The sequence below is a fragment of the Littorina saxatilis genome, linkage group LG14 (genome assembly GCF_037325665.1).
Source record: "Littorina saxatilis isolate snail1 linkage group LG14, US_GU_Lsax_2.0, whole genome shotgun sequence".
In the NCBI taxonomy this organism is placed as follows: Eukaryota; Metazoa; Mollusca; class Gastropoda; order Littorinimorpha; family Littorinidae; genus Littorina; species Littorina saxatilis.
This window is the reverse complement of record NC_090258.1, coordinates 20,279,791-20,305,095: the sequence shown is the minus strand read 5'-3', so window position 1 is coordinate 20,305,095 and position 25,305 is coordinate 20,279,791. Positions and strand designations below refer to the sequence as shown.

At 39.9% G+C, this 25,305-nt stretch overlaps 1 protein-coding gene across 1 annotated transcript; it reads right to left on the bottom strand.

Annotated features, from left to right (window-relative positions):
• Positions 1-4,528: 4,528 nt before the first annotated feature.
• LOC138947323 (nucleolar protein dao-5-like) lies at positions 4,529-24,490 on the bottom strand. Its single transcript, XM_070318769.1, has 7 exons — positions 24,070-24,490; positions 23,604-23,666; positions 21,540-21,668; positions 20,910-21,071; positions 19,636-19,766; positions 13,477-13,519; positions 4,529-8,179 (listed from the first exon to the last, which is right to left on the bottom strand). Exons 1-7 carry the CDS (start codon positions 24,154-24,156, stop codon positions 6,077-6,079), a joined length of 2,718 nt encoding a protein of 905 aa, XP_070174870.1. The 5' UTR covers positions 24,157-24,490; the 3' UTR covers positions 4,529-6,076.
• Positions 24,491-25,305: the final 815 nt, after the last annotated feature.

The following is a 25,305-nucleotide window of genomic DNA, read 5'->3' as shown; positions in this document are numbered from 1 at the left end:
AATGCATGTACATTCTGATTTTACTGCACTTCTTACAAACACTTTCATAAAAGTCATAAATAACAAATGGAAATAAAATTTATTTTCCAAATAAAATGCAACAGTCTCAGTAGATGCTACAATCAACTGTTCTAAATCATAAAATCAAACAAGTTTTTCTTCACAACATCCAACATGATGTAAACCATAACTATGTAGGTTAATAAAAAAGAGATAGGAGAAAACCAGATCAGATCTCAACTATTCGCCTGTGAATCAAGGAAATCAAGGAAACGGTTATTTCTAGAACATTAAGTAAAATGTTAAAAGAATTAAAAATTAAATCTATTGCTCTTCTCAGATCAATTTCATACATGTCGGAATTAACAACTTTTTCTTGTTTTCGATTCCGATTAGATCTTATGTCTTCATAATCATAATACTAATCGAACAGAGAAACTGTCAATAAAGATAAAGGCCAATCCAACTTGGATCAAACAATAATTGTGACAAATGTTGGCATGCTTCTTTCTATGAGCAATTAGAAAAATAAAAGAAAGGACAAATTCATGTTATCTGTTTCAAGCCTGTACAGTTAATAGCAAAATAATAGTCTTCACTATACAGTTCAACTTTGAAAAACTGCCCATGGAGTCCAGAGCCACTACGATGGAGAAGAAACATTGCACTGATTAAATCATAAACAAAATCTACAGTTACTCATTATTGCAGAATTGAGTATATATGTGTGAGAAAAAAAATTTACACCCTCAAAGTTGTTTTTATTTTTAAACATGAATTTGAATGTGTGAAAAAAAGGTTTGAATGCAAGTGTGATTGCTGGTCTGTGCAGTTGAATTTTATCTTGATTCATGAATTTCATTCCTCCTTGCTTTCTCCTTAGAGCATTTCAACTTTATGCAAGTGTTTTCAGAGTTCTTTTGTTTTACAATTAATATTCTGTCTTTTATTTGCATAGCACTTCTACACCAAATCTGTGAGAGGCTTCAAACCTCTTTGTAAAGCGGCAAATACTGTCAGAAAAGATCAACTGGCCCTCGGTGCTTACAAGGGGTGAATTCAAACAATGGTTACATACAGTATCTTTTGTGTGACAGAAAATATACAAATACACTATTTACCAAATGTACAGTTACCGCTAAATCTGACTAGAACCACCTTTTATAGTTCTTTATGTAACTTTATGCACACATGATAACAAGCACACGCACGCACCATAAATATAAACACACACCCACACGTACACAGTAACATTATGTGCACGAGTACAACACACAAAACTTGTTTACTGCACACAACATACTTTCAGTTTTTGTCTTAAACCAATCTTATCAGCAACACCATTATGCATTCAGAACATGGTTAAAAGAAAGAAAACAAAACACTTTTTGCAACAAAAAAAAGAAAGTTGCATAAAAAATACTTGATCTTTCACCAAAGGTGGGAAATTTCAGACCAAAAAAAAACAAACACTTTTCGCAGATCACTGGACTGAGAAATTTCAATCTAAATGCAAGGAAATGTCAAGTACTGTTTGAGAGAACTTCTAAAAGCAAAAATGCAAGAGGTGTTTCAACTTTAAGACACCATAATGATACGTCTTTTCAAAAATACCCTGCTTTTCTTTGCCGCTTTGACATATCTCATGTGCCTGGTTTAAAGATAAGGAATACAATACTGACCATTTCCACTCAAATGTTCAGGTTATAAAGCATGCTATGTTAGGCACACAAAAAAAAGTCTGTTTACGGTAACATAGGCCAAAAAAAAATAGGGTCGGTAGGTCGGGAATCCCCCCCCCCCCCGCCCAAAACCATATTTTTAAGTTATTTTGCCAAAAAACAGACTTTTTTTTTCTGTCTTTTTTTCTTTCTTTTCCAAATGCCAAAAAAAAGTCTAGGGTCGCGCGAAAAAATTGGGTCGGTCGGGATACCGTAAACAGACTATTTTTTGTTGTTGGCCTTATGGATAGTTATCAAGGGGAGCGGCCGCTCCAAAATCTTGCATAAATACTGCATTTGTCGGGCGCAGTATGCATTCTAGCAACATTGCTGTGTAAAATGAGTCTTATTTTCGTCAACCAATGGATATCCCTCAAACCAAGACGACCCCTTGTTATCAATGAAAAGTACAGTATGTTTAGAATTGAATAAGATACATGTACAAAAAGATTTCCCACAGAGTACCCTTGGATAGATTAACCCTTGCTTTTTACAAGCAGGATCCCCACATTCTTTATGTCAATATTTTTTTAATTATTATTTTTCTTGATTTAACAATTCCCAATCCATAGGGACGGGGATGTAGCTCAGTCGGTAGCGCGCTGGATTTGTATCCAGTTGACCGCTGTCAGCGTGAGTTCGTCCCCACGTTCGGCGAGAGATTTATTTCTCAGAGTCAACTTTGTGTGCAGACTCTCCTCGGTGTCCAAACACCCCCGTGTGTACATACAAGACCAAGTGCGCACGAAAAAGATCCTGTAATCCATGTCAGAGTTCGGTGGGTTATAGAAACACGAAAATACCCAGCATGCTTCCTCCAAAAGCGGCATATGGCTGCCTAAATGGCGGGGTAAAAACGGTCATACACGTAAAATTCCACTCGTGCAAACCACGAGTGCACGTGGGAGTTTCAGCCCACGAACGCAGAAGAAGAAGAAGAAGATTCCCAATCCTGTCAAAGCAGGGACACTAGATACGACACCCAAAAATATTACCTCTCATATGATTCCCACGACCCTGCAGGGCTACACATCCCTCTCCCAGAGCTGCCAACTGCTACGCTTTAAGACAAATTGCTATGCTGTTACGCCAAGCTAAGAATTGCTACGCTCAAACAAATAATCACAAACAAATTGCAACAGTTAAAATTGCTCTTTCTTGCGAGTCCTGGTACTCATTTCTGATTCTCACCCCATGTAGCGGTCAGAATTTGTGTCATAACCCATTGTCCATTTATTGTAAAATGGCACTGCAGCAGACACTCTCTAGTGGCCATTATGTTTCTTTTATAAAAAAATAAACTTTTTAAGAATGTATATGTTCTGGCACAAAAAAACAGCAGAAATGTGGATCTGCGAATACATTTTAGACAATGCTACACTAAAACGCAATTTGCTACGCTGAAAATTCCCCCAAAATTTAAATTGGTACACTTGATGTTTCACAAGGGCTGGCAGGTCTGCTCCCCTTTTTTGAAGAATATCTAGCTCGACACTAGGATTCTTTTGAGAGGGCACCAAGATCAAACAGCTATTTCCCTTTCAAAGTTCTGTGAGACATTCATGTTCTGTGATCAACAACACCAATGTGATTTAAGATTTTCTGCAAGCTGCATTTGGGACAATTTTATTTCCTCAACAGCTGTCAAAAGTGAAATCTCTTCTCAATGTAAGAAGGATGATGATCTCATCAGAGTAATGAGTCTGAAGACATGCTCATTTTCAACTGCAGCTGACTGCCCATTCAAGCAATAATTTTAGTATGGGAACAATGGAAGTTAAAAACATCTGAAAATGAACTACATAGATGCGAAAAAAAAATTTCTGCACTTTCTAGTAAAAACACTCAAAGCAATTTTGCTGCAAAAGTTGCAAGTTTGAAACCTCTTTATCAGACTGTGTTCAGTAAACTGAGTTCAATTGGTTGACCTGCCGCTGAAAACATGGGTGAGTAATAAACGGCAGTCAAAACATGGCATTGAATTTTAAGACGAGCTTTTCTGATCAGCTAACAGACCTGGGAAAAATAATGATTTTGCCAAATTTTGTACGCTTTATTTTTGAGAATACAATCAGTACGGTCAGTGGAAAAAAATATGACGAGAAAAATTCCTAGACTACTTTTCTAAGCAAGCGCATCCCGAAGCCGATATAGTATTTTGACACATGTTTAAAGTTTTTGTCAGTAAACATTGAAAAAGCATGTATTTTCAGTGTATTGGTAAACTTAATTAATGGTTGTGTCCGTCGCATGTTTGTAATTCATGGATGTTGAAATGCTCTGTGGAGTATGCTCCTTTTTTTGGAAAATACACCAAGTTTGTTTGAGAATACCGTGAGTGCAAATCAAGGGTTCCCAGGTCTGATCTAAAGTCTGACTGTGCAACCTCTGAAAATTACCTATTGTTTGAGAGTTCCCATGACTGAGTAGTGCATATATATACATAGGTGGGAATCTTTCGGTATATTCCGGAAATCCGGATTCGTAATGTCTGTGGTGACGTTTGTTTGGTTGTTAATTATACAAATCCTTCAGCGTCTTGGGTCCCCCAGACCCCCCATTAAAATTCTTCAGGATTCATGACATTTGTCAGTCCCACCCATGTATATATATATACTAACAGTAACAAAGGCGAAGAAAGCCTTGAAACACGGCTCAAATATACTGGCATAAATCAAAGGTGCTAACATACAGTTACGATATGCAGTGATGAAATAGAGCAAGGAAACTCTTGTCCAATGTTAGGTCACAAAACAGGTAAAACAAACAAAACTTGCACAAGTTGTGCAGAAGATCAAACTCAGAGAAATAGGTGGGCAGTTTATTTTACAGCTGCAACCTAGTCAAACAGAGAGTCATCATAACCTACCTGTAATCAGGTAGAAATAGTGAGACCATGCTTAAAAAAGTACAGTCTTTTTCTAAACGATCATGTGCACCACCACGATTTGATCAAGGCTTTTTACACACATGTGAGAAGAGCATCCTTCCACTTGGCCGCAAGTCAAAATCAACAGCCGGGCTGCTCCATGTGCAGAGTTCAAATAAAATGTGTTTGTTGAATTCATTTCATAGACTGGCACGGGCGTCACTTTCAAAATGGATTCATAAAACAATTAAGTCCCCACTCTGCATAAAAAGCAGCCAGACCGTAGACTTTTGGTATGCGTCCAAGTTGAAGGGTTCTTGTAATGTTAGGCCAAGAAGAAAAATCTATGTTTCTGATTTCCCAGCCGACCTTAATTTTTTTCTCCCGACCCTGGAACTTTTACTCGCCCTTAAAAAAAAAAAAATAATGACAAAACTCGATTTTGCAGACTTTTCTACGAAAGTTACTCGTCTTCAACATCCAGGAGACACACCTTGCATAAAAAGCCACATGTGTCTGTGTTAAAAAAAAGTAAAGTTCAATAAAAAATTAAACATTTTTAAAATATGGGCCTTATTGCATGCCAATCCGGAATGAACTGTGATGGGGCACATGGTTGCTTACACCAGGACTGAAACTTTAATGTTTAAGAGTAGCACTGACAGATGAGTTGAACAGCTAAAGCAGATTCAAGACACAAAATCCAAACAATAGACCGACATGAATTCGAACAGCAATGCCACTTTGTCAAGAAAACAGTATAAAAAGATTTGAAGTTAAAAATATCTGATTATAGTGCTCGTTCATCTTTGATGCTCTAACACATCAACTTCTAACACATATGGCCAAATTGACATGCTAGTCTACTGTATTCTGTGATGTAGATCACAAACAAAACCAACAACTTTACAGTGCTAAACTGCTATTCTTTCTGACACCACCCTGAGGTGTAAATCTTAAAGGCATACTAACGCACTCCCGTGTTTACAAAGTGTAGTTTGCCCACAATCGATGTCAAACGCACCATAAGACCATATAATGACGATACGTCACCATGCGCGGACCATAATACATGCATTACAGCTTGTTCTAGCCTCTGAAAAAGTGAGGATGTCAACAAAGCCGCGGTGTTCTCTCCCTTGCATCAACGTTACATGTGTTGCCAAATCTATAAATAGGACGATCCAGATCAAAATGAAAATTCAAATATCTCAACATTTAAGGGGTCCTAGACCACAATATTTTGCAGGGAACTTGATTTAGTCTGTCTCCAGCTGTTGGTAAAGCAATTAGCGTGTATAGTCATCGAGTACATATGGCTTTAACAAAACTTGGCCACGTCACACTCACAATACTATTGTCTTGAAATAAAATTAAAACCCTCTGTAATATAAAAACACCAACAAAGTCAGAAGACTTGTTTACTACAGGAAATGAGGTCTGGGTCCACCAGGCTTTTACACTTCTTTGGTCGAACCAGAATAAATTATAAACGAACAGAAACCGTTTCTGCTTTGGCTTCACTGGCAGTATCTCCCTCCTGTGTTTCCTGGCATTTAGAAACTTCCCCTGCGTCCTGAGCGACCTCAATATTGTCTCCATCAACAACCTCGCCTTCTTCTACCCCCTCGAAACTCTGTGAGTGTGAATGAAAGCGGTGTTCGTAGCCCTCTTCGGAAGGGCTCTCAACAAAGTCAGGCCCCTGAGGGTCGAACTCTCCAGACAAGCGTTTGGCACGATTCAAGAACCCGTCCAGGTACGTCAGCCTTGGAGGCAGACTCATGCGACTCCAGGTGTTTCGTTTCAGGTTCGGCGGAAGCGTTGTAGAGCTGTAGCCGATATCCCTGTCCAGGTTGACGTCGCTGAAATCCATGGTGAGAAACTCCACCTGGTCATCGTCCAGCATCGGGCCGGTACTGGCCAGGGATTCAGTGTCGGAACTGTCCTCGATGCTGTCGGCGCTTGACGGGACCAGCAGCAGCCGCGAACGTGGCTTCGTCGGAGACTGTGTGGCAGAGACTGACTCGATCTCAGAGAACTCTGTCTCGGAGCGCTCGGATCCTGTAGCTGACACCATGGAAGCGGATCTGATGATGGATTTGGTAGGTACATACTCTGGCTTGGACTCCAAAATAATCTCAGCCTTGGATTTAAAGAAGGGCTGGTTTGTTGAACAGGGGGTGGGAGTTGGGGTGGGAGTAGGGGTTAAAGGCTCCCTTTCTGCGTTTGCATCAGGGTCTGAGGTACTTGCAGAGTTTGCAGGATGAGACGGCCCGGTTTTGGAGGTAGAGCTCTGACCTGCCTGGTTTCTCGCTCCGGGTTCAAAGTTCCGCAATGGATCCATAGTGGGGTCGATCCTCAGAATCAACCCCTGCAGCTTGTTTGTGCGACGTGCAGAAGAGGGGGAACTGCTTCCGGGGCTTCCCTCATGCGACTCGTTATCTGAGAATGAAGGGTAGGCCGATTTCTCAGGGGCACTCCCGTGTTTACGACCGTCAGCGAGAACCTCAGAGACTGGAGCGGGCATTCTTCCAGGGATAGCATGAGGGGGAGAGCGAGTCTTGAGGTCCGGTGGGTTGGAGTGAGATCTTTGCCGCGATAGGTCCACAGCGTCTTTCACTTCACGGCTCTTCATTTCTCCCCGCGGCAAACTCATGTACACTTCATCTAGTTCTGGGGCATCCAGGTTTTCAGGAAGCTCAAAGTCTTCAGCATCTTTCTGTGAAGCGTCTACAGCCTGGCGATAACTCTGTCTGCGAGCTTCTTCAGGGTTCGAGTACACTACAGACTCGGGAAGAAACGCTTCAGGTGGGTTACTGGCCGATTTCGATCGTGAGCCAGCAGGCATTTTTAAATGACTAGTGCCTGCTTGAGAGACGTAAGGATGTGTAACACCAGATTTTTGGCTTGCGGAGCGAGCCGGACTGCCGCCGGAGAAAGCGGGGTGGGAGATGGAGTTGGAGGAGGGTGAGGTGCGTGAAGCTCTTGTGTACGTGGGTGGAAGAACGCCCAGAGGGTCACCAGGAATCATGATGACAGGTTTCCCCTCTGGTGTAGTAGCAGAGAGACGCCTGTTAACGTTAGCGTCTTTCCCACTGGCACTGGCAACAGCCTCTCTGTCTTCACTACTCTGCTCTTCACTTGGAGTCACAGTCTCACTGTCCTTCTCCCTCACCTCCTCTTTCTCTCCGACAGCAATGTCTTGACTAGAAACAGCCGGAGATGTGGAAGCAGCTCTCCGACTCTCCTCTTCCACCAAGTCCTTTTCATGGAAGCTTTCTCCGCTCAAATTTCGACTTCTCCGCTGTGAACCAGAACTATCCAGCGCTGCTATTTTCACAACTCCTAGGGGGTCCATACTCCTGTGTTTGCCGTCTTTGGACAGACCTTTCTCCCAAGCAGGCGGGGGAAGGGGGCACTCAGCTCCTACTCCAGCCCCGCGCACTCCCAACTGCTGCTGCTGGCGTCTTTCAAAGCGCTGGCGATGTATTTCGTCGCTAATGGCCTCCAGACTACGGAGGGCGGAAGAGTAGAGAGACTTGGTGGAGCTCACATCTTCTTCCAGCACGCTCACTTTGTGTTTGTGTTCCTGAAATGGAGAACAATTATAACAGATGTAACTTCCTTATCTATTTTCGTCTTCTTCCAGCACGCTCACTTTGTGTTTGTGTTCCTGAAATGGAGAACAATTATAACAGATGTAACTTCCTTATCTATTTTCGTCTTCTTCCAGCACGCTCACTTTGTGTTTGTGTTCCTGAAATGGAGAACAATTATAACAGATGTAACTTCCTTATCTATTTTCGTCTTCTTCCAGCACGCTCACTTTGTGTTTGTGTTCCTGAAATGGAGAACAATTATAACAGATGTAACTTCCTTATCTATTTTCGTCTTCTTCCAGCACGCTCACTTTGTGTTTGTGTTCCTGAAATGGAGAACAATTATAACAGATGTAACTTCCTTATCTATTTTCGTCTTCTTCCAGCACGCTCACTTTGTGTTTGTGTTCCTGAAATGGAGAACAATTATAACAGATGTAACTTCCTTATCTATTTTCGTCTTCTTCCAGCACGCTCACTTTGTGTTTGTGTTCCTGAAATGGAGAACAATTATAACAGATGTAACTTCCTTATCTATTTTCGTCTTCTTCCAGCACGCTCACTTTGTGTTTGTGTTCCTGAAATGGAGAACAATTATAACAGATGTAACTTCCTTATCTATTTTCGTCTTCTTCCAGCACGCTCACTTTGTGTTTGTGTTCCTGAAATGGAGAACAATTATAACAGATGTAACTTCCTTATCTATTTTCGTCTTCTTCCAGCACGCTCACTTTGTGTTTGTGTTCCTGAAATGGAGAACAATTATAACAGATGTAACTTCCTTATCTATTTTCGTCTTCTTCCAGCACGCTCACTTTGTGTTTGTGTTCCTGAAATGGAGAACAATTATAACAGATGTAACTTCCTTATCTATTTTCGTCTTCTTCCAGCACGCTCACTTTGTGTTTGTGTTCCTGAAATGGAGAACAATTATAACAGATGTAACTTCCTTATCTATTTTCGTCTTCTTCCAGCACGCTCACTTTGTGTTTGTGTTCCTGAAATGGAGAACAATTATAACAGATGTAACTTCCTTATCTATTTTCGTCTTCTTCCAGCACGCTCACTTTGTGTTTGTGTTCCTGAAATGGAGAACAATTATAACAGATGTAACTTCCTTATCTATTTTCGTCTTCTTCCAGCACGCTCACTTTGTGTTTGTGTTCCTGAAATGGAGAACAATTATAACAGATGTAACTTCCTTATCTATTTTCGTCTTCTTCCAGCACGCTCACTTTGTGTTTGTGTTCCTGAAATGGAGAACAATTATAACAGATGTAACTTCCTTATCTATTTTCGTCTTCTTCCAGCACGCTCACTTTGTGTTTGTGTTCCTGAAATGGAGAACAATTATAACAGATGTAACTTCCTTATCTATTTTCGTCTTCTTCCAGCACGCTCACTTTGTGTTTGTGTTCCTGAAATGGAGAACATTAGCAGATGTAACTTCCTTTTCTATTTTCGTCTTCTTCCAGCACGCTCACTTTGTGTTTGTGTTCCTGAAATGGAGAACATTAGCAGATGTAACTTCCTTATCTATTTTCGTCTTCTTCCAGCACGCTCACTTTGTGTTTGTGTTCCTGAAATGGAGAACAATTATAACAGATGTAACTTCCTTATCTATTTTCGTCTTCTTTCAGCACGCTCACTTTGTGTTTGTGTTCCTGAAATGGAGAACAATTATAACAGATGTAACTTCCTTATCTATTTTCGTCTTCTTCCAGCACGCTCACTTTGTGTTTGTGTTCCTGAAATGGAGAACAATTATAACAGATGTAACTTCCTTATCTATTTTCGTCTTCTTTCAGCACGCTCACTTTGTGTTTGTGTTCCTGAAATGGAGAACAATTATAACAGATGTAACTTCCTTATCTATTTTCGTCTTCTTCCAGCACGCTCACTTTGTGTTTGTGTTCCTGAAATGGAGAACAATTATAACAGATGTAACTTCCTTATCTATTTTCGTCTTCTTCCAGCACGCTCACTTTGTGTTTGTGTTCCTGAAATGGAGAACAATTATAACAGATGTAACTTCCTTATCTATTTTCGTCTTCTTCCAGCACGCTCACTTTGTGTTTGTGTTCCTGAAATGGAGAACATTAGCAGATGTAACTTCCTTATCTATTTTCGTCTTCTTCCAGCACGCTCACTTTGTGTTTGTGTTCCTGAAATGGAGAACATTAGCAGATGTAACTTCCTTATCTATTTTCGTCTTCTTCCAGCACGCTCACTTTGTGTTTGTGTTCCTGAAATGGAGAACATTAGCAGATGTAACTTCCTTATCTATTTTCGTCTTCTTCCAGCACGCTCACTTTGTGTTTGTGTTCCTGAAATGGAGAACATTAGCAGATGTAACTTCCTTATCTATTTTCGTCTTCTTCCAGCACGCTCACTTTGTGTTTGTGTTCCTGAAATGGAGAACATTAGCAGATGTAACTTCCTTATCTATTTTCGTCTTCTTCCAGCACGCTCACTTTGTGTTTGTGTTCCTGAAATGGAGAACATTAGCAGATGTAACTTCCTTATCTATTTTCGTCTTCTTCCAGCACGCTCACTTTGTGTTTGTGTTCCTGAAATGGAGAACATTAGCAGATGTAACTTCCTTATCTATTTTCGTCTTCTTCCAGCACGCTCACTTTGTGTTTGTGTTCCTGAAATGGAGAACATTAACAGATGTAACTTCCTTTTCTATTTTCGTCTTCTTCCAGCACGCTCACTTTGTGTTTGTGTTCCTGAAATGGAGAACAATTATAACAGATGTAACTTCCTTATCTATTTTCGTCTTCTTCCAGCACGCTCACTTTGTGTTTGTGTTCCTGAAATGGAGAACAATTATAACAGATGTAACTTCCTTATCTATTTTCGTCTTCTTCCAGCACGCTCACTTTGTGTTTGTGTTCCTGAAATGGAGAACAATTATAACAGATGTAACTTCCTTATCTATTTTCGTCTTCTTCCAGCACGCTCACTTTGTGTTTGTGTTCCTGAAATGGAGAACAATTATAACAGATGTAACTTCCTTATCTATTTTCGTCTTCTTCCAGCACGCTCACTTTGTGTTTGTGTTCCTGAAATGGAGAACATTAGCAGATGTAACTTCCTTTTCTGTTTTCGTCTTCTTCCAGCACGCTCACTTTGTGTTTGTGTTCCTGAAATGGAGAACATTAGCAGATGTAACTTCCTTTTCTGTTTTCGTCTTCTTCCAGCACGCTCACTTTGTGTTTGTGTTCCTGAAATGGAGAACAATTATAACAGATGTAACTTCCTTTTCTGTTTTCGTCTTCTTCCAGCACGCTCACTTTGTGTTTGTGTTCCTGAAATGGAGAACAATTATAACAGATGTAACTTCCTTATCTATTTTCGTCTTCTTCCAGCACGCTCACTTTGTGTTTGTGTTCCTGAAATGGAGAACAATTATAACAGATGTAACTTCCTTATCTATTTTCGTCTTCTTCCAGCACGCTCACTTTGTGTTTGTGTTCCTGAAATGGAGAACAATTATAACAGATGTAACTTCCTTATCTATTTTCGTCTTCTTCCAGCACGCTCACTTTGTGTTTGTGTTCCTGAAATGGAGAACAATTATAACAGATGTAACTTCCTTATCTATTTTCGTCTTCTTCCAGCACGCTCACTTTGTGTTTGTGTTCCTGAAATGGAGAACATTTATAACAGATGTAACTTCCTTATCTATTTTCGTCTTCTTCCAGCACGCTCACTTTGTGTTTGTGTTCCTGAAATGGAGAACAATTATAACAGATGTAACTTCCTTATCTATTTTCGTCTTCTTCCAGCACGCTCACTTTGTGTTTGTGTTCCTGAAATGGAGAACATTTATAACAGATGTAACTTCCTTATCTATTTTCGTCTTCTTCCAGCACGCTCACTTTGTGTTTGTGTTCCTGAAATGGAGAACAATTATAACAGATGTAACTTCCTTATCTATTTTCGTCTTCTTCCAGCACGCTCACTTTGTGTTTGTGTTCCTGAAATGGAGAACAATTATAACAGATGTAACTTCCTTATCTATTTTCGTCTTCTTCCAGCACGCTCACTTTGTGTTTGTGTTCCTGAAATGGAGAACAATTATAACAGATGTAACTTCCTTATCTATTTTCGTCTTCTTCCAGCACGCTCACTTTGTGTTTGTGTTCCTGAAATGGAGAACAATTATAACAGATGTAACTTCCTTATCTATTTTCGTCTTCTTCCAGCACGCTCACTTTGTGTTTGTGTTCCTGAAATGGAGAACAATTATAACAGATGTAACTTCCTTATCTATTTTCGTCTTCTTCCAGCACGCTCACTTTGTGTTTGTGTTCCTGAAATGGAGAACATTAGCAGATGTAACTTCCTTATCTATTTTCGTCTTCTTCCAGCACGCTCACTTTGTGTTTGTGTTCCTGAAATGGAGAACATTAGCAGATGTAACTTCCTTATCTATTTTCGTCTTCTTCCAGCACGCTCACTTTGTGTTTGTGTTCCTGAAATGGAGAACATTAGCAGATGTAACTTCCTTATCTATTTTCGTCTTCTTCCAGCACGCTCACTTTGTGTTTGTGTTCCTGAAATGGAGAACATTAGCAGATGTAACTTCCTTATCTATTTTCGTCTTCTTCCAGCACGCTCACTTTGTGTTTGTGTTCCTGAAATGGAGAACAATTATAACAGATGTAACTTCCTTATCTATTTTCGTCTTCTTCCAGCACGCTCACTTTGTGTTTGTGTTCCTGAAATGGAGAACAATTATAACAGATGTAACTTCCTTATCTATTTTCGTCTTCTTTCAGCACGATAACTTTGTGTTTGTGTTCTTGAAATGGAGCACATTAACAGATGAAACTTTTTTTTCTATTTTTGTGTGTGAAGACTAACGTTAACATAATTGGAAATAAGTAGAAAATGTATGAACCTATTTTCTCCTTTAAAGTTCCATTCCGGCGCTGTTCTTTAGCTGCTGAAGTTCCATTCTGCTGTTATTCTTTAGCTGCTGAATTGAGAAAGGGTAGCTATAACTGGTTATGTTACATCTGTGTGTTTTCTACAACATAACACAAAATGGCAAAGCCTCATGAAAAAAAATTGCACAAATGTGACATACATATGTACTTTGCTAGCTCAACTTTACAATAAAAAAAAACCCCAGCAATAATCAAAGTTCATTACCTTTATCTTGCAGAACAAGCTATAAGCACTTCACTCACCAAAATCACGAAACGGGTTGGGTGGGAAAAAGAGAGAATTAATTCCAACAAAACATAAAGACCAACAATACAATTACAAGTACCTCCATCACTTGGTTGAATTTTGCCTTCATCTCAAAGTAGGGCCTGCAACAGAGCACCAAACAAAACTGTAAGGAACTTGAAAAATATACTCGAACTGAGTTGTTTCTCTAGCTAACAGTAAAAACAACAAGTCGCGTAAGGCGAAATTACTACATTTAGTCAAGCTGTAAAACTCACGGAATGAAACTGAACGCACTGTATTTTTTTCACAAAGACAGTACAGCTTCGTCAATCCCCGCGAGAAGGAAATCGCTCACCTCCCACGTGCAAAACGCAGTGATATGCACACGCCAGAATAGCGCGGTAGCGTATTGTGCTAAGCAGTTTTTCTGTATTCGTGTTAACTTTCTGAGCTTGTTTTGAATACAACCTATCATATCTATATGTTTTTTGAATCAGGAAACGATAAAGAATAAGATGAAATCATTTTTGGGTCGATTTCTTACATTTTAATCGTAAGACTAATGAATCTATTTTCGTTAATTGTGATCACATTTTAAGAGTAAACATGACATATGTATATATTTTTAGATTCAGAATGTCATGAAGAATACGACGCAATCAATTTTAAATCTAAAATTTGTGTGTGTGTATGTGTGCGTGCGTACGTTTGTTTCCCCCCCCCCCCCCCTCCCCCCCCTTTTTTTTTTCTCTGTCCCCACCCCCCCCCCCCCCACCCCCCTTTATGAATGTGTATCACTTTTAGTCTAGTATGCCTGTGCCCATGACATCATCCAACCACTTCTCTCCCCTTTCATTCATTTCCGTCCCTAGAGTTCCTTCCCTTTTTTGCGTGTTTCCCCTCCATTTTCTTTCAAACCTTGTTCGTTCCGTGTTGCGTCTGCTTTTTGTTGTCTTTTGTGTTCTTGTTTTTCCTGATGAAGCTTCCATAAGCGAAAATTCGTACCGTCTTGTCTCGTTCTTGTATTGGTGAGTACAGTATTCCTTTGTTCATCTTACCACAGTCACTTCGTTGTTTAGATTTTTTAATTTTAAATCTGTTTGCGAGAAATCGATTTTAATGACAAGTTTAATGAGCAAACTCATTAATTAATTTGTAAGCCTCCAAGCTGAAATGCAATACCAAAGTCCGGGCGTCGTCGAAGACTACTTGACCAAAATTTCAACCAATTTGGTTTAAAAATGAGAGCGTGACAATGCCGCCTCAACTTTCACGAAAAGCCGGATATGACGTCATCAAAGACATTTATCAAAAAAAATGAAAAAAAGTCTCGGGATATCATACCCAGGAACTCCCATGCAAAATTTCATGAAGATCAGTCTAGTAGTTTTCTCTAAATCGCTCTACACACACGTACACCCTTGTCTCGATTCCCCCCTCTACGTCAAAACTTGACTAAATGTAACAAGTCGCGTAAGGCGAAAATACAACATTTAGTCAAGTAGCTGTCGAACTCACAGAATGAAACTGAACGCAATGCAGCGCAGCAAGACCGTATACTCGTAGCATCGTTAGTCCACCGCTCACGGCATAGGCAGTGAAATTGACAAGAAGAGCGGAGTAGTAGTTGCGCTGGGAAGGATAGCACGCTTTTCTGTACCTCTCTTCGTTTTAACTTTCTGAGCGTGTTTTTAATCCAAACAAATCATATCTATATGTTTTTGGAGTCAGGAACCGACAAGGAATAAGATGAAAGTGGTTTTAAATTGATTTGAAAATTTTAATTTTGATCATAATTTTTATATATTTAATTTTCAGAGCTTGTTTTTAATCCGAATATAACATATTTATATGTTTTTGGAATCAGCAAATGATGGAGAATAAGATAAACGTAAATTTGGATCGTTTTATAAAAAACATATTTTTTTTACAATTTTCAGATTTTTAATGACCAAAGTCATTAATTAATTTTTAAGCCACCACGCTGAAATGCAATACCGAAGTCCGGGCTTCGTCGAACATTACCCGACCAAATTTTCAACCAATTTGGTTGAAAAATGAGGGCGTGACAGTGCCGCCTCAACTTTCACGAAAAGCCGGATATGACGTCATCAAAGACATTTATCAAAAAAATGAAAAAAACCTTCGGGGATTTCATACCCAGGAACTCTCATGTCAAATTTCATAAAGATCGGTCTAGTAGTTTAGTCTGAATCGCTCTACACACACACACACACACACAGACACACACACACACGCACATACACCACGACCCTCGTCTCGATTCCCCCCTCTACGTTAAAACATTTAGTCAAAACTTGACTAAATGTAAAAAGCACACACACACACACACACACACACAAGTGGTGAAAACTGAATGAATGTCAGAAAATAACATTCACTCTTAGTCTTAGACTAAAATGTACAGAGACAAAAAAATATGATAAAAACAAAAACTTACACTCCACATAAAAGTAAGCCAGTAGGAAACCATTTTATGGATTGTACTCTAATGATAGACTTAGTCTTAGTTTGGCTTAGTTGTCTTTTCTTCCCTGACATGACGGTACAGTGGAAGCCCCCTTTCAAGACCTCCCAAAATCTGAGAAAATCAGGAGGGGGTCTTTCTTCTTCTTCTTCTGCGTTCGATGTTCGATGTTGATGGCCGTGCTAAATCCTCAGACCAGTGGCTGCCAGGAAGTCCGCAGTTCGTCGGCAGGACCCCAGAGTTTGGCTCCAACAGAGGGGGTCTTTAAAGCCATATGTACTCGATGACTATACACGCTAATTGCTTTACCAACAGCTGGAGACATGCTAAATTAAGTTCCCTGCAAAATATTGTGGTCTAGGACCCCTTCAATGTTGAGATATGTTAATTTTCATTTTGATCTGGATCGTCCTATTTATAGATTTGCCAACAGAGGTAGCGTTGACGCAAGGGAAATAACTCCGCGTCTTTGTTTACATCCAAAGTTTTTGAGACTCTAAAACAAGCTGTAATGCATGTATATGGTCCGCGCATGGCGACATATCGTCATTACATGGTCTTATGGTGCGTTTGACATCGATTATGGGCAAACTACACTTTGTAAACACGGGGGCGCGTACATATGCCTTTAAATGGGGGTCAATTTACAGAGGTTAAGAACAGAAGTCTGAAAAAAACAAGGTCTTAAATTGGGGGGGGGGGGGGGGGGGGGGGGGGGTCTTGGAAGGGGGTTCCACTGAATTGTGTCTTGTGATCACAAGCAGAAAGCTGTCATATCAATAGCTTGTTACATTTGTATTTCTTCAATTCTTGCCATGGTACAAAGGAAGTTGTGGTAGGTTTTGAGATTTACTTTGTGCAGTTATTTCATTTTGTCGTACACAGAAAATTGTGACAGTTTCACTATTAGTTTGGTCTATCTGCTATTTTGTGAGGAGAACTGCTCTAGTGAGTTGTCTTTTCTTCACTGACATGACAGTATTATGTCTTTTAACCACAAGCAGAAAGCAGTGATATCCATAGCTTGTTACATTTTTGTTTCTAGCAATTCTTGCAATGGTACAAAGGAAGTTGTGGTAGTTTTGTAATACTGGACTGGGTGGCCGAGTGGTAACGCACTTGCGCTCGGAAGCGAGTTCGACCCTGGGTCAGGGCGTTAGCAATTTTCTCCCCCCTTTCCTAACCTAGGTGGTGGGTTCAAGTGCTAGTCTTTCGGATGAGACGAAAAACCGAGGTCCCTTCGTGTACACTACATTGGGGTGTGCACGTTAAAGATCCCACGATTGACAAAAGGGTCTTTCCTGGCAAAATTGTATAGGCATAGATAAAAATGTCCACCAAAATACCCGTGTGACTTGGAATAATAGGCCGTGAAAAGTAGGATATGCGCCGAAATGGCTGCGATCTGCTGGCCGATGTGAATGCGTGATGTATTGTGTAAAAAAATTCCATCTCACACGGCATAAATAAATCCCTGCGCCTTGAATATGTGCGCGATATAAATTGCATAAAATAAAAATTAAAAAATAAATCCCTGCGCTTAGAACTGTACCCACGGAATACGCGCGATATAAGCCTCATATTGATTGATTGATTGAGAGCAGTAGAGTTAACAGGGAATACAGTGGAATTTCCCTTTTAAAACTGCCTCCTTTAAGAATTTGCTTTCACAGGTTTTCTGTTTAAAACCTTGGTAAATTTACCTTTGTTTTAGATTACCTCCTTTTTAAGACATCCCTTTCTCAGATTCTTTTTGTGGTCTCAAAAGGGAGTACAACTCTACTGCAATTTTCATTTTCTCCACACACAATTACTACAACAGAGAAAACTCCTCAAGTCAACAGTTCTGCAAATAATCTTCACATTCGTATTACTACAAATGAAATCATTTCATTTCCAACATCTCCATACATACTGAGAAAAAAGGGGGAGAGAGATAAAAATTAAAAAAAAGAAGAAGAAGCAGGCTTCTGCCGCATGCCCATATGCATCATTTTATACAAATCTAGCTTTCTACAAAAACATCCCTAATCCTCAAAATAAAATATTTGAAAAAAACAAGCAAATTCTATGGTCTACAACTTGATCGACTCTTCTGCAGAGGCAACATCAGTCCACAAAACAAGCTCCTGGATCATGGGTGAAAATAAAAAAGAAATTATTCCAAATAAAACTGAAGGTGTAGCTGTACGCTGTTCTTGACAAACCCCTGTCAACATTCACACAGCCAATAGGAATAAGGATATGCAGGTCACTTTCACCGGAAAGTCAAAACACAAGCCCAAAGGTCAAGAATGGTAGCTACAGGTCAAAAGGAATCCAAATGAAGGTCAAGACTGCAAAGCGTCAAGGTGAAGGACAAATAACCAAAAGGTCACAGACACAGCATTACTCACAACATCTCCAAACAATACTGGTCGACAATGGAACTAAGTCGTAACAAATTCAGCCGAATGGACAAACTAGCAACAGAAAGTAAGAAAAAAACAAACGCAAATGAAGTTTTACTTGTCCCTATATATAGTGGTTAGAAGGAAAATGTGAGATAACAACAGGCCGTCTAGCCGACCTGAATCTAACTACAATATTACTGACATGCAGGAGTGTGATACCTTCTTCTTCTTCATGGGCTTAGACTCCCACGTTCACTCATGTTTTTAGCACGAGCGGATTGTTACGTGTATGACTGTTTTTACCCCGCCATTCAGGCAGCATACGCCGATTTCGGGGGAGGCATGCTGGGTATTTTCGTGTTTCTATAACCCACCGAACTCTCACATGGATTACAGGATCTTTTCCGTGCGCACTTGGTCTTGTGCTTGCGTGTACACACGAAGGGGGTTAAGTCACTAGCAGGTCTGCACATAAGTTGACCTGGGAGATCAGAAAAAACTCCACTTTTAACCCACCAGGCGGCAGCGACCGGGATTCAAACTCACAACCTCCCAATTAGGAGGCCGCCGTCTTACCACTGCGCCACTTCGCCCGTCATGTGAGATAACAACAGGCCGTCTAGCCGACCTGAATCTATAACTACAATATTACTAACACGCAGGAGTGTGATACCTCAAGACACAAAAAACATGACACTTGCATGCAAGGATTTCGCTTCGCAGCACTTTCCATTTCACAAGAAGCCTTTGACAATGAAACAAACTGCATTTCAAATGAGTCCACAGAATTCCCTTAAAATAAAAACCCCAAAAAACAAGAAGAATCAAGGACAACAATATAAAAAGTAAAATGTGATACAGCTGCCTGGATGCAGACTAAAAGCATACTGCTCACCATATAAACCATGCGCTCAAACCTACATTGGCTACAGGTAAACCTCAGCCTTTCAGCGTTTGTTTGTTTGTTTGTTTGTTTGCTTAACGCCCAGCCGACCACGAAGGGCCATATCAGGGCGGTGCTGCTTTGACATATAACATGCGCCACACACAAGACAGAAGTCGCAGCACAGGCTTCATGTCTCACCCAGTCACATTATTCTGACACCGAACCAACCAGTCCTAGCACTAACCCCATATTACCAGACGCCAGGCGGAGCAGCCACTAGATTGCCAATTTTAAAGTCTTAGGTATGACCCGGCCGGGGTTCGAACCCACGACCTCCCGATCACGGGGCGGACGCCTTACCACTAGGCCAACCGTGCCGGTGCCTTTCAGCGTGAAGTCCACACCAAATCTATGTTTTTGAGCACATAGCTCTTTCTCTTCTGTGTGAACAAGAGAGGGCAAAGAGTAAGAAAAAAGCAGACAACTTACTTTGACTTTGTGATGGCTCGTTTCAGCTCTTTCTGGAGACCTTGAACTTGATCTTCAGCGACCTTGAACTTGTTCATGGTTCGCTGGTGTTCGACTTCACTCTCGTTTCTTTCTTTTTCTGCTTCATTCACCTGTCATAAAACAAACATATTGTTTTAAAGGCATTATGTGCGCGCTCCCGTGTTTACAAAGTGTAGTTTGCCCATAATCGATGTCAAACCCACCATAAGACCATGTAATGACGATATGTCGCCATGCGCGGACCATATACATGCATTACAGCTTGTTCTAGCCTCTGAAAAAGTAAGGATGTCAACAAAGACGCGGAGTTATTTCCCTTGCGTCAACGTTCCCTCTGTTGGCAAATCTATAAATAGGACGATCTAGATCAAAATAAAAATTCAAATATCTCAACATTTAAGGGGTCCTAGACCACAATATCTTGCAGGGAACTTAATTTAGCATGTCTCCAGCTGTTGGTAAAGCAATTAGCGTGTATAGTCATCGAGTACATATGGCTTTAAGTGGTGACATTTTCACTGATTGCATTTTTATTGAAAAATTGTCTTGACAATGCTTTTTGGTTAAGTGATTTCACAAACATAGTTCATGTACATGATGCATAATTTACAATTATAAGAAAAGTCCATAAATATAGTACATTACACCTGAACGCCTGTCATTATCGCAATCATGCACACAGTTTTCTGGTTAGTTTAAAAAAAAAAAAGGTATTACAGAGGAACACCCCCTTCCAAGACCCCCAACTTTAAGACCTTGCTTTTTCAGATTGTCTGTTCATAACCTCTGTAAATTTACCTCCATTTTAAGACCCCCTCCTTTTTAGGCAAAAAAAAAAAAGTTGTATGTTTCTGGTAACATGGCTACAAAAAATAGGGTAGGTAGGTAGGGATTTTTTTGTTTTTTTGGTCAGAGTAGAAAATAACTATACAGTGACGCAAAGAGACTGGACTTACTATACAAAGAGAAAGACAACACAATACAAAACAAATGAGACAAAAGGGATGCGGGGTTAACCCCCTTGTGTCGTCTGCCGTCTGTTACTTTCATTTTGACGTTGTTTTTTTTTTTTTTTTTTTTTTTTTTTTACAAATGCAATAACAAAAAGTCTAGGGTCGGCGGGAAAAAACTAGGTAGGGTCGGGTGACCAGAAACATACAACTTTTTTTGTTGGCCTTTAACTTGAACTTTAAGACCTGATTTTCTCAGATTTTTGAAGGTCTTAAAAGGGGGGTTCCGCTGTACACACAAACCTTCATGGTGGCATGGTTGAGCATTTCCTGCCAGGCTGGGTCAGAGGGTAGTTCGCGCCGCATGTAACCCTGTTCTGCCAGCTGCACCATTTCTTTGGCTGCTTCGTGCATGCTGCATGCTCTCTCAAACCGAAGGGCTGCTCGTTGTGTCTCCAGATGTGCCTGAGTACAATTAATCATAATAATCAAATGTGCTGTCTGATGTTGATGTCGTGTACCATTACCAAAAAGAATTAAAAACGTATAAAAAAAAAATATAAAAAAATAAAAAATAATAATAATAATAATGAACACTTATTAATCGCCCCTTCTCACCGGAGCTCACGACGATGTACAATAGCAAACTGCACACACAGTCACTCACCCACTGTTAAAAAAAAAAGTTTGGTTCCTGGATTTTTAAAAAACCCAAGAAAGGTCAAGAAGTTTAAATCATGGACAGAACAAAACATTCAGGGATTCACTTTTATTTTGGAACATTATCAGAACTTTACACATACCAGGACAATTAACAATGCCTTTTATGCTATGTATGGCGAATTCAAATCTTGTTCTTTTCTGTTCTGATTCTGTCTTCAACACACTACAGTTTATAAATTTGTATGGCCTCATCATCTTGACATCACTTACGTCTTTAGCTTTGAGCCTGGCATCATAGTAGGGTCTGGCTTTCTCCACGCAAGATCCAAGCTTCTTCGCCAACACATCCAGTTTATGGGTGGATTCTGACAGGGTCTGACGGAAAGATGCTCTGGCATCCTGCACACAAAATCCAGGTGGTTTAATTGATGAGTTCTAATCTAACTGCTTCTCAAACCTTAATTGTTTGTTAATCAGTTAATGGGTCCATATCTTCCAAGTTACATGGCTTTAATTTTATTGGCTTAAAAATTGTGCGAGCTGCATGTCTTCTTTCGATGTCAGAGAAGAGTACACTATTCTTTTTGAAGTCTGCAAAATGGAGTTTTGTCTTTTTTACATTTAGTCAAGTTTTGACTAAATGTTTTAACATAGAGGGGGGGAATCGAGACGAGGGTCGTGGTGTATGTGTGTGTGTGTGTGTGTGTGTGTGTGTCTGTGTCTGTGTGTAGAGCAATTCAGACCAAACTACGGGACCGATCTTTATGAAATTTGACATGAGAGTTCCTGGGAATGATATCCCCGGACGTTTTTTTCCCTTTTTTGATAAATGTCTTTGATGACGTCATATCCGGCTTTTTGTAAAAGTTGAGGCGGCACTGTCACACCCTCATTTTTCAATCAAATTGATTGAAATTTTGGCAAAGCAATCTTCGACGAAGGCCGGGGTTTGGTATTGCATTTCAGCTTGGTGAGTTAAAAACCAATGAGTGAGTTTGGTCATTAAAAATCGGAAACTTGTAATTAAAATTATTTTTTTATTAAACGATCCAAAAACAATTTCATCTTATTCTTCGTCATTTGCTGATTCCAAAAACATATAAATATGTTATATTTGGATTAAAAACAAGCTCTGAAAATTAAAAATATAATAATTATGATCAAAATTAAATTTCCGAAATCGATTTGAAAACAATTCCGTCTTATTCCTTGTCGGTTCCTGATTCCAAAAACATCTATATGATATGTTTGGATTAAAAACACGCTCAGAAAGTTAAAACGAAGAGAGGTGCAGAAAAGCGTGCTATGCAGCACAGCGAAACCACTACAGCGCTGAACAGGCTCGTCAGTTTCACTCCGTTTTGCACAAGCGGCAGACTTCGGTCATTGTGAAAAAATGCAGTGCGTTCAGTTTCATTCTGTGAGTTCGACTGAGCTTGACTAAATGTTGTATTTTCGCCTTACGCGACTTGTTTTTTTTTAATTTAACTTATTAAGGGTCAAATATGTGACTCAAAAAAAGTGCCAGGGTTAGGATAAAGAAAAATTGGGTTGAGAAGGGAATATATATATATATATATATATATATATATCTCATCATGCCTTTTCATGGCCTAACTAGGCTTTCATTTTCTTTTCATTTACTCTATGATCCCAATGCTGGGAGATTTGAGTCGCGCCTTCCTCCCAGTGGAAAGCTAGCAGCAACAAGAGTCGTGCTACCCAGGTGTATGCGTGTTTAGGTGTAATCAGCCACCTGCACTTATGGCAGTATGGCCGAGGTCTTTAACGTGCCACTGTGGTGACACTGGGATGGTTCATGCATGGATACCGTCTCTGAGCCTGCACATTAAGTTGGGACGGACCGGTGTTCGAACCTGCGACTTTAGGCTCACAAGTCCAGTGCTCTACCAACTGAGCTACCCGGCCCGGCAAGGCTATGGGTACAATGAACAGCACTGAACAGACAGAAGTCAAGTAACTTTGAGTTTGAGTCTTTGACCAGATAAACTCTGCCATAAATATTCATGTTGAGTAGAATTAAGTCTTTGCAGAACTACCAGTACCAGCGATGTATGACATAGACACAACATTTGGGCTTGAATGATGAGTAATTATACTCACTACTGCCACTACTACTGGCTTGTGAACTCAAATAAGTATGCAACAATTAACTGACAAAACAGAAACAAATGTTAAATTTCAAGCTCAAATGAGTCAAAACAGACCAAAAAAATTCTGCTGAAAAGCTTATTGCATGCAAATTGCAATGATGCATTATATATATATATATATTATATATATAATAATATTAATGAATAAAAGCTAACTTACATCCAGCTCCAGTTCCAGCCTGTTGATTTCCTCGGATGCTTTATTGAGCTTCTCCAGCTCAACCTGAATAAACAATCCAGAAAGTCTGTTAAAATATATATATAGGCTATATATATATATATTATCAGTAAACTTAATTAAGTTAATCTTGATCTGGTTTACACTTGCAGGCTAAAACTTTGTTACAAAATGCACACACAGGGTATACAATACACACACTAACAAATGTGTGTGCAAGATATATATGTGTATGTTTATGTCTGTGTAATTATATATATTAAAAGTGTGTGTGTGTGTGTGACTGAATCAGTGACTGTGAAACACACTATAGATCAGCAACCACATTCATGCATAATCAAATGCACACACTCTACTATGCCCATTGTGACATACTGACAAACATAAAGCTGTAGATTCTGACAGTTACACTGACACTTCGTGACAGTAAAAGTTACAATGGTTTGACCTGAATTCGTGGATCCAGACTTTCATCCTCAAAATCATCACTGCCAGACGAAGAGAGACGGCTGCGTCGTACATGATACTCCGTCATCTTGCTGATCCAGCGGCTACCAATCCACAAGGAAGATAAACCGCTGAATCGGTATTCCCGATTGTATTACGGGTGTATTCCCGATGTGTTGGCAATTGCCTTCAATCTTCTCAATCGCATCATATTTGATGCCCTTCAAAACAAATCGTCTGTGTACTTAGCGACGAGCAAGCTCGCTTTGTTCGGCTTTGCCACACTTAAAATCGCCATCATTATGACATTCAAGCCTCACTGTACTGCACTTCACTTCTGAAGTACAGCAGATAAACATGATGAATCCAGAAACTACACAGAAATTACTGAATCGTCCAAATTTTCAATCCTGGGACAGAAAGCGGAAATGCTGACGTAGATGGCGCTTTGTTGACACGGAAGTGTTTTCAGGGTCAGGCTTTGACCTACTTTGTAGGGAGGCGGTGATTTAGAAACAACACCCCCTTTTTGTGGCTCTGCTGTTCGTCGCTCGTTTGAAGCCGTTATTCTGATTCTGTAAGTACAATTTTATTTGATTTATTAAAGGCTTTTGTTGAGAGTTTGTTTGCTTGGTTTCGTGCATTGTTCTCTGCCTGACAGAGTGTGTGTTTACACTTGTTGACGATGACATGACAGTGACACTAGTAGTCACTCTCTGAGGCTGACTCGAGGGTTCATGACTTTTACTGACACTGGCAACGGCTTTTACAGTAGAGACGAGTAGCTATTCTAGTATTAAGTCTTAGCTGAGCGGCGTCGATTATGCTTCGTGGCCAGAGAGAGAGAGAGAGAGAGAGAGAGAGAGAGAGAGAGAGAGAGAGAGAGATAGATTGATTGATTGATTGTTTGATTGACCTTTAGTTGACGTTTTTGTTGTTGTAAAGGATGAAGGTGTGTGTAACTGTAAGGTCACGTCTCTTCTTCAAACCTGCATGCTTAAAACAACAACAACAAAAGGCAACCAACAGTAACAATCATTTTAACAAATGCATGATGAAGAACTTTAAGGAGAAGAGAGAGACAGATCGATCTGATAAAGAAAGAGAGAGAGAGTCAGAAAAAAAGAGTTTGTTGGCAGTTTGAAGAAAAGAGGAAAGGACAAGAACAAACTGTATAGTACCCTTTTTTTTTTAAACGGTTTTGTAAGCATTTAAAGTATCCTAAAACACACATACA